This window comes from Elephas maximus, chromosome 7 (genome assembly GCF_024166365.1).
Source record: "Elephas maximus indicus isolate mEleMax1 chromosome 7, mEleMax1 primary haplotype, whole genome shotgun sequence".
NCBI classification, from domain to species: domain Eukaryota; kingdom Metazoa; phylum Chordata; class Mammalia; order Proboscidea; family Elephantidae; genus Elephas; species Elephas maximus.
Window position 1 is genome coordinate 10,666,650 of NC_064825.1, and position 12,828 is coordinate 10,679,477.

General features: G+C 38.4%; 1 protein-coding gene across 2 annotated transcripts in view; it reads right to left on the reverse strand.

Annotated features, from left to right (window-relative positions):
- The window catches only part of DDX10 (DEAD-box helicase 10), a 714,899-nt gene that overhangs the window by 452,161 nt on the left and 249,910 nt on the right, over window positions 1-12,828 (reverse strand). For both annotated transcript variants that reach the window (XR_007518135.1, XM_049889361.1), the window contains exon 16: window positions 1,690-1,746. Coding sequence is in view for 1 of the 2 variants with exons in the window: in XM_049889361.1 (XP_049745318.1) it covers window positions 1,690-1,746 (57 nt within the window). In the remaining variant the exon portion in view is untranslated. The remainder of the gene's footprint in view (window positions 1-1,689; window positions 1,747-12,828) is intronic.

Sequence of the window (12,828 nt, forward strand, 5' to 3'; positions counted from 1 at the left end):
TAAAGCTCCTGGCTGAGCAGCAAAGCTATATCAGCTGCAGAGCCTCTTCTTGTTGTTCCTCTTACAATCCTTAGTGGCTATACAAAATGACACCCTCTCTTGACAGCAAAGTCCTCCTCCTTTCTTAGATGTCTGGAAACAAACAGACATGATAAATATGGGGAGGGAGAGGGAGGAAGAAGGGAATGGAGAGAAGGCCTTGGCTTGAGGAGTTCACTTTAGAAATCTGCCCCAATGGAAAAACCTGTTTTTGACAGCCTTTACAGTTTTTGTCTGTTTAGTTGTTTATTTTCCCAGCTGGCACAGTATTAAAACCAACCACACACACCAATGTATAGGGAAATAAGATAAAAGGGATCTAAGAGGTAGGCTTGAGGGTGAGAGCAATTTGTTAACAACTTAAACCACTATAAAAGATCAAGTATACAGCATCCACAAGGGTAAAAAAAAGAAACCATATCTAAGAATATACCCAAATGTGCATAAATAGACACAAAGGAAATACAGTAACAGGGCTTTCTTTTGGTTCCAGATTGTATCTTTTATTTTACAATTCTCATACACAGAAACAAGAGCTTCTCAGTGAAATAAAATAGGTTTATTTTTAATACTGAATATGCAGTATTTATAAACATCAAATACTTTCATTAGACTTAAGTCTTCTTAAAATGTCCCCACTACAGCCCCTACGATCTAATTTCCATGCCATGGTGGTTCAAGTCTGCATTTTAAAAGCATAAGCAGAATCCACCACTTGATTTAGCAGTGAGGCTGCACACGGTGTACTCTCGTTTTCGGGCACCTTTGAAGACAGAGTGGTATTTAATACTGAATATAAGCAGTCCCTTCATCTTACGCTGCAGAGTAATTGCTTCCCCCTTCAGTACTATAGCTCAGACTTGCTCTCTAAGCGCTATGGCCAGCATGGAGAAAAATGGCAAAGAACATTACAGGCTTACTCAAGGGAGTCGGCTCTTTGCTAACTGCCAAAAAGAAATCATGGCTAGCCAGGCATAACATAATGAGATACGGCATGAGAAATGACATACGTTACAGAGCCCTGTCTCTAAGAAATCATTTCTACTAAATGACTACTAAATGTCCTCAGAATGCAGAAGCTGAACCCTTCTTAGTGTCAAATACAGCAGGTAAAAATTATAGCTACTCGTGGATAGTGTTTACAATTGTACTAATGTATTTGAGGGAAAGTGTGAATGTGTATTTACTGAAAATTATTGTTTACAGAATACAGTGAAAGTGTGAGCTACAGAGTGCTTTCCCCTAGATTCTAGAAGCTGATCAGAAGTAACGCAATCCTTTTAGAGTTTCCTATTATCAAGTCGGGTTCACAGAGGCTTTCCACCTGGTCTAAACATAATACAGTTTACAGTCTATCAGGACTGGCTCGCGGAGTCAACTGTTTCCTGTATTTAATAGGCACAAAGCAAAATGGAGAAAGGGGCTGGGAAGAGTGGGGCAAAGCCCAAAAACTAAATCCTCAGGCATTTTTCATCCTGCATCATAGAAGACAGGAGTGAATATGAGAAAGAAAATGACAGGCACGCATGCCTAAATGCAATTCAAATGTCATCATGTACAAGTGAATATAAAATACATATTGAAAAGAAGAGTATTTAAATTCCAATTCCACATCATAAACATTGTTCTGGTTAAAATGTAAAGCCTTACCTTTACTTGTCTCTTGTTGGCTTCTCTTCTGGCTTCCCTTTCTTTCAGTCTTTTCTCCTACAAAAAAAGGAGACAATTTAACAACATATGAACATCTTCTATATATTAGGTATAAATCAGACAACACATGCATAACAGCTTCTTTTTAAAGTCGACTGATATATGACATCCATTTTCAAAAACATTTTCTGAGCGCTCATTATGGGCTTGGCAAATATATTCATAAGCACTAATTATACACCAGACAGATCTGGAATCGAATCCCAGTTCTACCAAAGCTGTGCAACTTGGGGCAATGTATTTATCCTCTTTCTCATTTTTCTCATCTAAAATGAAGCTGGCACTTTATGAAGCTGACATAAGAATTATATAACATACGTTAAGTGCTTAGCACAGTGTCCGACCCACGGCTGGTAAACAAACAACGTTGGCTCATAGGTTAAAAAGAAGGAAAACAACAACAACAAAAAAGACTGACTATTCCCCTTTTCCTCTACCTGAAAGCAGAATTTACAGAGGATTTTTTTTTTATGAAATTATCATCCTTGGGGTTCTTAGGAAACTGACAATATTTTCTCAAAGAAAAAAAGGAGCTAGTGATTCTGGGAAAAACAATGGGTTATCATTCTTAAATCACTTTATAAATCATCCATTAGTTTACCAGTGATTGAACAAAAAGGCAGAAAATGCAACACTGAGATTTTTATATTTTATATAACTCTTATTTAAAAAATTTAAAATATTAAAATTCAAAAGCAAATGGCTCAACTATAGTTGAAAAATCTTATTTTAATTAAGAAGTCTATTTTCCCCTTAAAAATTAAGTGTTAAAACAGTAAAAAGGTTATTCTCAGGCCAAAGTTCACAGCTGACAATTTATATATTTTTTAAAGTTTTAATGAAGTACTATGTCGATGTAAAAAGAGCACAGAAACAAATATATTTCTTTTAATTTTTTAAATTGTACTTTAGATGAAGGTTTACAGAACTAGCTTCTCATAAAACAGTTAATACACATATTGTTTTCTGACACTGGTTGCCAAACCCACCACATGTCAACACTCTCCTCTTCTCCACCTTGGGTTCCCCATTACCAGCTTTCCTGTCCCCTCCTGCCTTCTCGTCCTTGCCCCTGGGCTGGTGTGCCCACTTAGTCTCATCCTGTTTTATGGGCCTGTCTAATCTTTGGCCGAAGGGTGAACCTCAGGAGTGACTTCATTACTGAGTTAAAAAGGTGTCCGGGGTCATACTCTAGGGGTTCCTCCAGTCTCTGTCATACCAGTAAGCCTGGTCTTTGTTTGTTTGTTTGTTTGAGTTAGAATTTTATCCTATATTTTTCTGTAGCTCTGTCTGGGACCCTCTATTGTGACCCATGTCAGAACAGGTGGTGGTGGCCAAGCACCACTAAAAATACATTTCTTTTCATCAACTAATATGTAGCTGAAACCATGATTCTCTATTACATTAAACGTCCATTAACATGAGGGTGAAAAAGTGTTAAAGTCTGGTCACTATAAAATTATCATTATACTTTATTCATTCATGGTTTTCTCCAGATTCAAAAACCAGTTCTGATACACACTCTGAGACAGGCCTGAGGCTGCTCTGCTGCTTACGCCATTGAGAAAGCCAGGCGATTACTACTATTCACCATACCTGGGTTTATAGGCTGTTTTATGACAAACCAAGAATATAAATACTAAACGTCTCAAGGAGGTTAAACACTAATTAATGCAAAGAGGTGGGGAGCCCATGGAGATAATAGATTCAGTTTCTACACCTTCAGATTGCACAGCAGGAAAGCTAAATTCTAAGACAAACTAACAAAAATTCCAATTGACATAGCAACTGTGAATTTATCACACCCCTAAATAATGCATAATGTTACATTATGTTGTTTCTGTGATTCTTTTTCTTCCCTAGCTTTGGAGAAAATGGGTATTACTTCGACTTCCAAATAAAACATACAACTTTTTTTTTTATCAGGGTAGTTAATTTAAACAATGTACACTTATACAAGAGGAACATTCTAAAGATTACTTGGAAGTTCCAGGACCAAGGTAGGAGGAAAGAAAAGGAAAGGGACAAATAATAAAAATGGGTGACAGAAGACTCATCTTCCAACAAATAACGTATCCAGGTTGCCTGAAGTGGTTATATATGTAGAATAAATCCTAAACATGTGTATGTATGCTAAGGGATGAGAAGTGAAGTGGTTTACATATTTCTAAACAGGAAATCAAATGAACTTTGACAACATCAACCAAATACTAGAAAATAAAATAATTACTTATGCCTTCCTTATTACGTAGGACTATAATTATGCCAATTCTATTTTATTATAATTAATCCCCTAAAATCTTAATTTGTAATGGTACACATAATTCTTTAAAAATTCAAAATACATCTTAAACAGTTAGAAATAGAACTACCATACAACCCAGAAATCCCACTCCTAGGAATACACCCTAGAGATACAAGAGCCTTCTTACAAACAGATACATGCACACCCATGTTTATTGCAGCTCTGTTTACAATAGCAAAAAGTTGGAAGCAACCAAGGTGTCCATCAACGGATGAACGGGTAAATAAATTGTGGTATATTCACACAATGGAATACTACACATCAATAAAGAACAGTGACGAATCTCTGAAACATTTCATAACATGGAGGAACCTGGAAGGCATTATGCTGAGCGAAATTAGTCAGAGGCAAAAAGACAAATGTTGTATAAGACCACTATTATAAGATCTTGAGAAATAGTAAACCTGAGAAGAACACATACTTTTGTGGTTATGAGGGGGGGAGGGAGGGAGGGTGGGAGAGGGTTTTTTATTGATTAATCAGTAGATAAGAACTGCTTTAGGTGAAGGGAAAGACAACAGTCAATACATGGAAGGTCAGCTCAACTGGACTGGACCAAAAGCAAAGAAGTTTCCAGGATAAAATGAATGCTTCAAAGGTCAGCGGAGCAAGCACGGGGGTCTGGGGAACATGGTTTGCGGGGACTTCTAAGTCAATTGGCAAAATAATTCTACTATGAAATCATTCAGCATCCCACTTTGAAATATGGCGTCTGGGGTCTTAAATGCTAACAAGCGGCCATCTAAGATGCAGCAATTGGTCTCAACCCACCTGGAGCAAAGGAAAATGAAGAACACCAAGGCCACATGACAACTAAGAGCCCAAGACACAGAAAGGGCCACATGAACCAGAGACCTACATCATCCTGAGACCAGAAGAACTAGTTGGTGCCCGGCCACAATCGATGACTGCCCTGACAGGGAGCACAGCAGAGGACCCCTGAGGGAGCAGGAGATCAGTGGGATGCAGACCCCAAATTCTCATAAAAAGACCAAACTTAATGGTCTGACTGAGACTGGAGGAATCCCGGCGGCCATGCTCCCCAGACCTTCTGTTGACACAGGACAGGAACCATCCCCGAAGACAACTCATCAGAAATGAAAGGGACTGGTCAGCGGGTGGGAGAGAGACGCTGATGAAGAGTGAGCTAATTATATCAGGTGGACACTTGAGATTGTGTTGGCAACTCTTGTCTGGAGGGGGGATGGGAGGACAGAGAGAGAGGGAAGCCGGCAAAATTGTCAAGAAAGGAGAGACTGAAAGGGCTGACTCAAGAGGGGGAGAGCAAGTGGGAGTAGGGAGTGAGATGTATGTAAACTTATATGTGACAGACTGGTTGGATTTGTAAACGTTCACTTGAAGCTTAATAAAAGTTATTAAAAAAAAAAAAATTCAAAATACAAACGTCTATGTTGAAAAGCTATTTGAATCTAAAGATTGTTATTTGCATTTCTAAGTTCTTTATTATTATTATTATTATTATTATTATTATTATTATTATTATTATTATACCTTAGATGAAGGTTTATAGAACTAGTTTCTCATTAAACAATTAGTACACATACTATTTTTAAACACTGGTTAACAACCCCAAGACACATACGTCAACACTCTCCCTTCTCGACCTTGGGTTCCCTATTACCAGCTTTCCTGACCCCTCCTGCCTTCTAGCCCTTGCTCCTGGGCTGGTGTGCCCCTTTTATCTCATTTTGTTTTATTGCCCTGTTTAATCTTTGGATGAGGCGTGAACCTCAAGAGTGACCTCGCTACTGAACTAAAAGGGTGTCCAGGGGCCATATTCTTGGGGTTTCCTCAGTCTCTGTCAGGTCAGTAAATCTGGTCTTTTTTTGAGTTAGAATTTTGTTCTAATTTTTCTCCAGCTCTGTCCAGTGACCTCTGTCAGATTAGGAGGTGGTGGCAGGCGGGAACCATCTAGTTGTACTGGACTTAGTCTGGTGGAGGCGGTGGTAGTTGTAGCCCATTAGTCCTCTAGACTAATCTTTCCCTTATATCTTTAGTTTTCTTCATTCTCTCTTGTTCCTGAAGGGCTGAGACCAGAAGAGTATCTTAGATAGATGCTCACAGACTTTTAAGACTCCAGGCACTATTCACCAAAGTACAATGTAGAACATTTTCTTTATAAACTATGTTATGCCAACTGAGCTAGATGTGCCCTGAGACCATGGTCCCCACAGCCCTCAGCCCAGCAATTTGAGCCCTCAGGGAGTGTGGATGCCTGTGTGGGCTTCCATGATCTTGCCTTAGACAAGCTGTGTTGGCTTCCCCAGTACTGTGTGGTTCTAAATTATCTTTAGCTAAAAGTAAGTCTATTTCATTTGAATTATTTGCTACGTTCAGATTAACTGTTTGCATGCTGAAGTACACAGAACTGATGAATCTGTTCAACAGTTATTCTGCCTCCTTCCAAAAAGATGTACAACTTCTCCAATCAATTTAAGGCAAGGAATCCATTTATATCAGTTGTTTCCGTACCTGGCAGATTAAGCCAACGTGGAAATGAATAAACTGCAGGCGGGGCTGGGGGGCGTTAATTGATAAAAGTATGCAGGAATATAATTTTTTGGATACAGTGAAGTACAGCTTGGATCAAAACGCTTTTTCAAGGTATTATATATACCATAAGGTTCTTCCAGTCTGACATTCTATGGAAAGAAATGCTTATTCCTATTTGAAATCATGTAAACCACTTATCATCTATAATACAATCATGTCTTCTACAGCTAGAATCTGAGTTCCTTTAAAATGCTCCTTCATTTAACTAACGCTTACTGAAATCCTACATGTACCAGACATGATTCTAGCACTGAGATAAAAAGTTAAGGCAGATGGTATTGGAGTCTGGAGTGCAGCACCCCAGACAGGAAACCTTGGTGCTGGGCTTTGGACTAAGCGTGGAGGAGCTGATTGTGGCTTCCTGAGATGGTGCAAGCACAGGACACAGCCCTAAACCTCTGAGGCAGTCTCAGTGGGGAACCAGCCGGCACACACAAGCTACACAACCCTCTGGAATCACAGAAAAACAGTCCTCACCAAACAAGATAAGTAACTTTGTCTGTCTTGACTCGCTACTCTCTACTATCTGATCCCTCCCCTCCCTGCCCCAGGCAACTTCATTAACATTGGAATTCCCTGGGCCAGAGAGTGAAGTGCACTGCCAGTTCTTTTTTTTTTTTTTTTTCATCTTCTTTTCTAACCCATTCTCCCAGCCTGAGAAAAGCAGCATTTAACAATCAAAGGGAAAATCCTTCCCTGGCTTCCCTAAATGGGAATAACAATACAGAACCAGCTCCATCAAGGCATAAGAGACCCACAGTCTTTGCCTTTCATCCCTCCGGGTAACCAGGTGGCTATTATAATGCAAAGGCAATTCCAATAGAGATCTGACTATAAGCATTTTAGCTGAGCAGTGGAAAGGCAAGTTTTGGAGATCAGATACCTCTCTACCTATTAAACAGAGCCCTCACTGATCTACACCAGGAAACTGAGGGCTGAGGTTCCACCCACACCACCTAGCCACCTGCTAAAGGTGACTGAGGATAGTGACCCCTAACAATCTATAGAGGTTCAAGCATTGGGTGCCTAAGGTACAGCTGCAAAGTCCACCAACCAGAGCACTCCAGAGAACAGAGCCACTCCTACCTCACTGACACTTGGAGGAAGGCTGTCAGCATCCTGCCCTCCTCGGAGTGTGACCCGCCTGCCGCTACTAGAAACTGGCCCATAAAACCATCACCACTACTTCTCTAATAGGTGAGAGCCTATACCACACACTAGGTGACCAGCTTTCAGGACACCTAGGCTGATTCTATTCAAGAATAGTGAATGGATTCATAGGCTTACATACCTAGTAATAGCTTAGACCACCTGGTAACACGCCATAAGTGATTCAAAAGCTACAGCAATTAAGATAGCACAATCTAGTAGCCCATCTGGGTGTACAGTAACAAAACAAAACAATATGATAAGACTCAGTGAGCAAATATAAAAGAAAACATTACAATATCTTATAGATGGCTCGGAGACAGCAGTCGATATCAAGTCACATAAAGAAGCAGACCATGATTCCTTCTAAACAAAAAAAAAACCCAGTGCCGTCGAGTCGACTCCGACTCAGAGCGACCCTATAGGACAGAGTAGAACTGCCCCATAGAGTTTCCAAGGAGCGCCTGGCAGGTTCAAACTGCCGACCCTTTGGTTAACAGCCGTAGCGCTTAACATTACACCAAAAGAGTTTCCATGATTGCTTCTACAAACCCACAAATAAAAGAATCAAAATCATTCCCAGATGTAGATACATTCCTGGAACTGCCAGATGTAGAATATGAAAAACTTATATAGAGAATGCTTCAAGACATCAGGGATGACCTCAGAATGAAATAAGGCAATCCAAAGAAAAAAACAAGGAACACACCAATAAAACAGTTGAAGAAATAAAAAAGATTACTCAAGAACATACTGAAAAAACTAGTAAGCTGAAAAAACCCATAGAGAGGCAGCATTCAGAAATCCAAAAGATTAACGATAAAATTACACAATTAGACAACACAATAGGAAGTCTGAGGAGGAGAATCAAGGAATTGGAATGCAGAGTCGGGGAGCTGGAGGATGAGGTTATTAACACCAATACAGTTGAGGAAAAACTGATAAAAGAATTAAAAACAAATGAAGAAACCCTAAGAATCATGTGGGACTCTATCAAGGACAATAATGCGTGTGTGACTGGAGTTCCAGAACAAGTAAGGATAACAGAAAATACAGAGAGAATAGTTGAAAATCTGCTGGCAGAAAACTTCCCTGGCATCATGAAAGATGAAAATATTTCTATCCAAGATGCTCATTGAACCCCATATAAGATAGATCCCAAAAGAAAATCACTGAGACATGTTCTAAAACTTGCCAAAACCAAAGATAAAGATAAAATTTTAAAAGCAGCCAAGGATAAACAAAAAGTCACCTCCAAAGGAGAATCAATAAGTTCAGACTACTTGGCAGAAGCCATGCAGGATAGAAGGTAATGGGATGACACATATGGAGCACTGAAAGAGAAAAACTCAGCCAAGAATCATATATCCAGCAAAACTCTCTCTCAAATATGACGGTGAAATTCAGACATTTACAGATAAACATAAGCTTATAGAATTTGCAAAAACCAAACTGAAACTGCAAGAATTACTAAAGAAAATTCTTTGGTCAGAAAATCAATAATATCAGATACCAACACAACACAAGGTCACAGAACAAAACATCCTGATTACCAACTCAGATAGGGAAATCACAAAAACAAAACAAGATTAATAAAAAAAAAAAAATTGCTCAAAACAGGGAATCATTGATATCATTATGTAAAAGATTCCAACAGTCAAAAAAAGAGGGACTAAATACATGAGGCATAGGTCTTTCATATGGAAACCAAGGCAATATAGGGTGATACAAGTTAGCTTTTTACTTAGTCAAATAGGGGTAAATATTAAGATAACCACAAAGAGGTCTAACAATTCCATACTTCAAAATAAAAACCAAGATAAACATAACGACCCAGCAAAAATAAATTCAACTACTATGAAAAGGAAGAGCAAACATTCTACAAAGAAAAACGTCTCAGCACAAAAAAGAAGTGGAAAAATGAAATTGTCAACAACACACACAAAAAAGCATCAAAATGACAGCACTAAACTCATACATGTCTATAATTACACTGAATGTAAATGGACTAAATGCACCAATAAAGAGACAGAGAGTTGCAGACCGGATTAAAAAAACACGATCAGTCTATATGATGCTTACAAGTGGCACACCTTAGACTTAGAGACACAAACACACTAAAACTCAAAGGATGGAAAGAAATGCATCAAGCAAACAATCAAAAAAGAGCAGGAGTGGAAATATTAACTTCTGACAAAATAGACTTTAAAGTTAAATCCACCACAAAGGATAAAGAAGGACACTACATAATGATTAAAGGGACAATTTACCAGGAAGATATATCCATATTAAATATTTATGCACCCAATGATAGGACTGCAAGATTCATAAAACTAACTTTAACAGAATTGAAAAGGGAGATAGATAGCTCCACAATTATAGTAGGAGACTTGAACACACCACTTTTGGTGAAGGACAGGACATCCAGAAAGAAGCTCGACACAGACACGGAAGATCTAATTGCTACAATCAACCAGTTTAACCTCATAGATTATAAAGAACACTCCACTCAACAGCTGCAAAGCATACTTTCTTTTCTAGTGCACAAGAAACATTCTCTAGAATAGATCACGTTAGGTCATAAAACAAGCCTTTGCAGAATGCAAAACACCAAAATAATACAAAGCATCTTCTCAGACCATAAGTCCATAAAAGTAGAAATCAATAACAGAAACCAGGGAAAAGAAACCAAATACTTGGATACTAAACAATACCCTGCTCAAAAAAGACTGGGTTACAGAAGACATTAAGGAGGGAATAAAAAAATTCATAGAATTCAATGAGACTGAAAACATTTCCTATCAAAACCTTTGGGCCACAGCGAAAGCAGTGCTCAGAGGTCAATTTATATCAATAAATGCACACATACACTAAGAAGAAAAAGCCAAAATCAAAGGACTGTCCCTACAACTTGAACAAATAGAAAGAGAGTAATAAAAGAAACTGTCAGGCACCAGGAGAAAGCAAATTATAAAAATTAGAGCAGAATTAAATGAATTAGAGAACAGAAAAATGATTGAAAGAGTTTACAAAGCCAAAAGCTGGTTCTTTGAAAAAATTAACAAAATTGATAAACCATTGGCCAGACTGACTAAGGAAATACAAGAAAAGAAACAACCTGCATAAGAAATGAGATAAGTCATATCACAACAGACCCAACTGAAATTAAAAGAATCGTATCAGGTTACTATGAAAAATTGTACTCTTAACAAATTTGAAAACCTAGAAGAAACGGATGAATTCCTAGAAACACACTACCTACCTAAACTAACACAAACAGAAGTGGAAGAACTAAATACACCCATAACAAAAAGAGACTGAAAAGGTAATCAAAAAACTCCCAACAAAAAAAAAGCGCTGGCCCTCACAGCTTCACTGCAGACTTCCACCAAACTTTCAGAGAGGAGTTAACACTACTATTACTGAAGGTACTTCGAAGCATAGAAAAGGACAGAATACTACCTAACTCATTCTATGAAGCCAGCATACCCCTGATACCAAAACCAGGTAAAGACACCCCAAAAAAAGAAAATTACAGACCTATATACTTCATGAACATAGATGCAAAAATCCTCACAACAAAATTCTAGCCAATAGAATCCAACAACATATCCAAAAAATAATCTACCATGACCAAGTGGGATTCATACCAGGTATGCAGGGATGGTTCAACATTAGAAAAACAATTAATGTAATCCGCCACATAAATAAAACAAAAGACTAGAATGACATGATTTTCACAACTGACGCAGAAAAGCCATTTGACAAAGTCTAACACCCATTCATGACAAAAACTCTCAGCAAAATAGGAATAGAAGGAAAATTCCTCCACATAATAAAGGGCATTTATACAAAGCCAATAGCCAACATCATCCTAATGGAGAGAGCCTGAGAGCATTTCCCTTGAGAACGGGAACCAGACAAGGATGCCCTTTTATCACCGCTCTTATTCAACATTGTGTTGGAGGTCCTAGCCAGAGCAATTAGGCTAGACAAAGAAATAAAGGGCATCCGGATAGGCAAGGAAGAAGTAAAATTATCTCTATTTGCAGACGACATGATTTTATACACAGAAGACCCTAAGGAATCCTCCAGAAAACTACTGAAACTAATGGAAGAGTTCAGCAGAGTAACAGGTTACAAGATAAACATACAAAAATCAGTTGGATTCCTCTACATCGACAAAACAACATCGAAGAGGAATCACCAAATCAATACCATTCACAGTAGCCCCCAAGAAGATAAAATACTTAGGAATAAATCTTACCAAAGATGTAAAAGACCTATACAAAGAAAACTACAAGGTACTACCGCAAGAAACTAAAAGGGACCTACGTAAGAGGAAAAACATACCATGCTCACGGATAAGAAGACTTAACATAGTAAAAACGTCTATTCTACAAAAAGCCGTCTATATATATACAATGCACTTCCGATCCAAATTCCTACGACATTTTTTAATGAGATGGAGAAACAAAAATCACCAACTTCATATGGAAGGGAAAGAAGCCCCAGGTAAGTAAAGCATTACTAAAGAAGAAGAAGAAAGTGGGAGGACTCACTCTACCTGATTTTAGAACCTATTATACCACCACAGTAGTCAAAACAGCCTGGTACTGGTAGAACAACAGACACATAGACCAATGGAACAGAATTGAGAATCCAGACATAAATCCATTCACATACGAGCAGGTGATATTTGACAAAGGCCCAGTGTCAGTTAAATGGGGAAAAGATAGTCTTTTTAACAAATGATGCTGGCATGTCCATCTGCAAAATAATGAAACAGGACCCATATCTCACACCATGCACAAAAACTAACTCCAGATGGATCAAAGACCTAAACATAAAACCTAAAACGATAAAGATCATGGAAGAAAAAAATAGGGGCAACATTAGAAGCCCTAATACATGGCATAAACAGAATACAAAACATTACTAAAAATGCTGACGAGAAACCAGAGAACTGGGAGCTCCTAAAAATCAAACACCTATGCTCATCTAAAGACTTCACCGAAAGAGTAAAAAGACCACCTACAGACTGGGAAAAA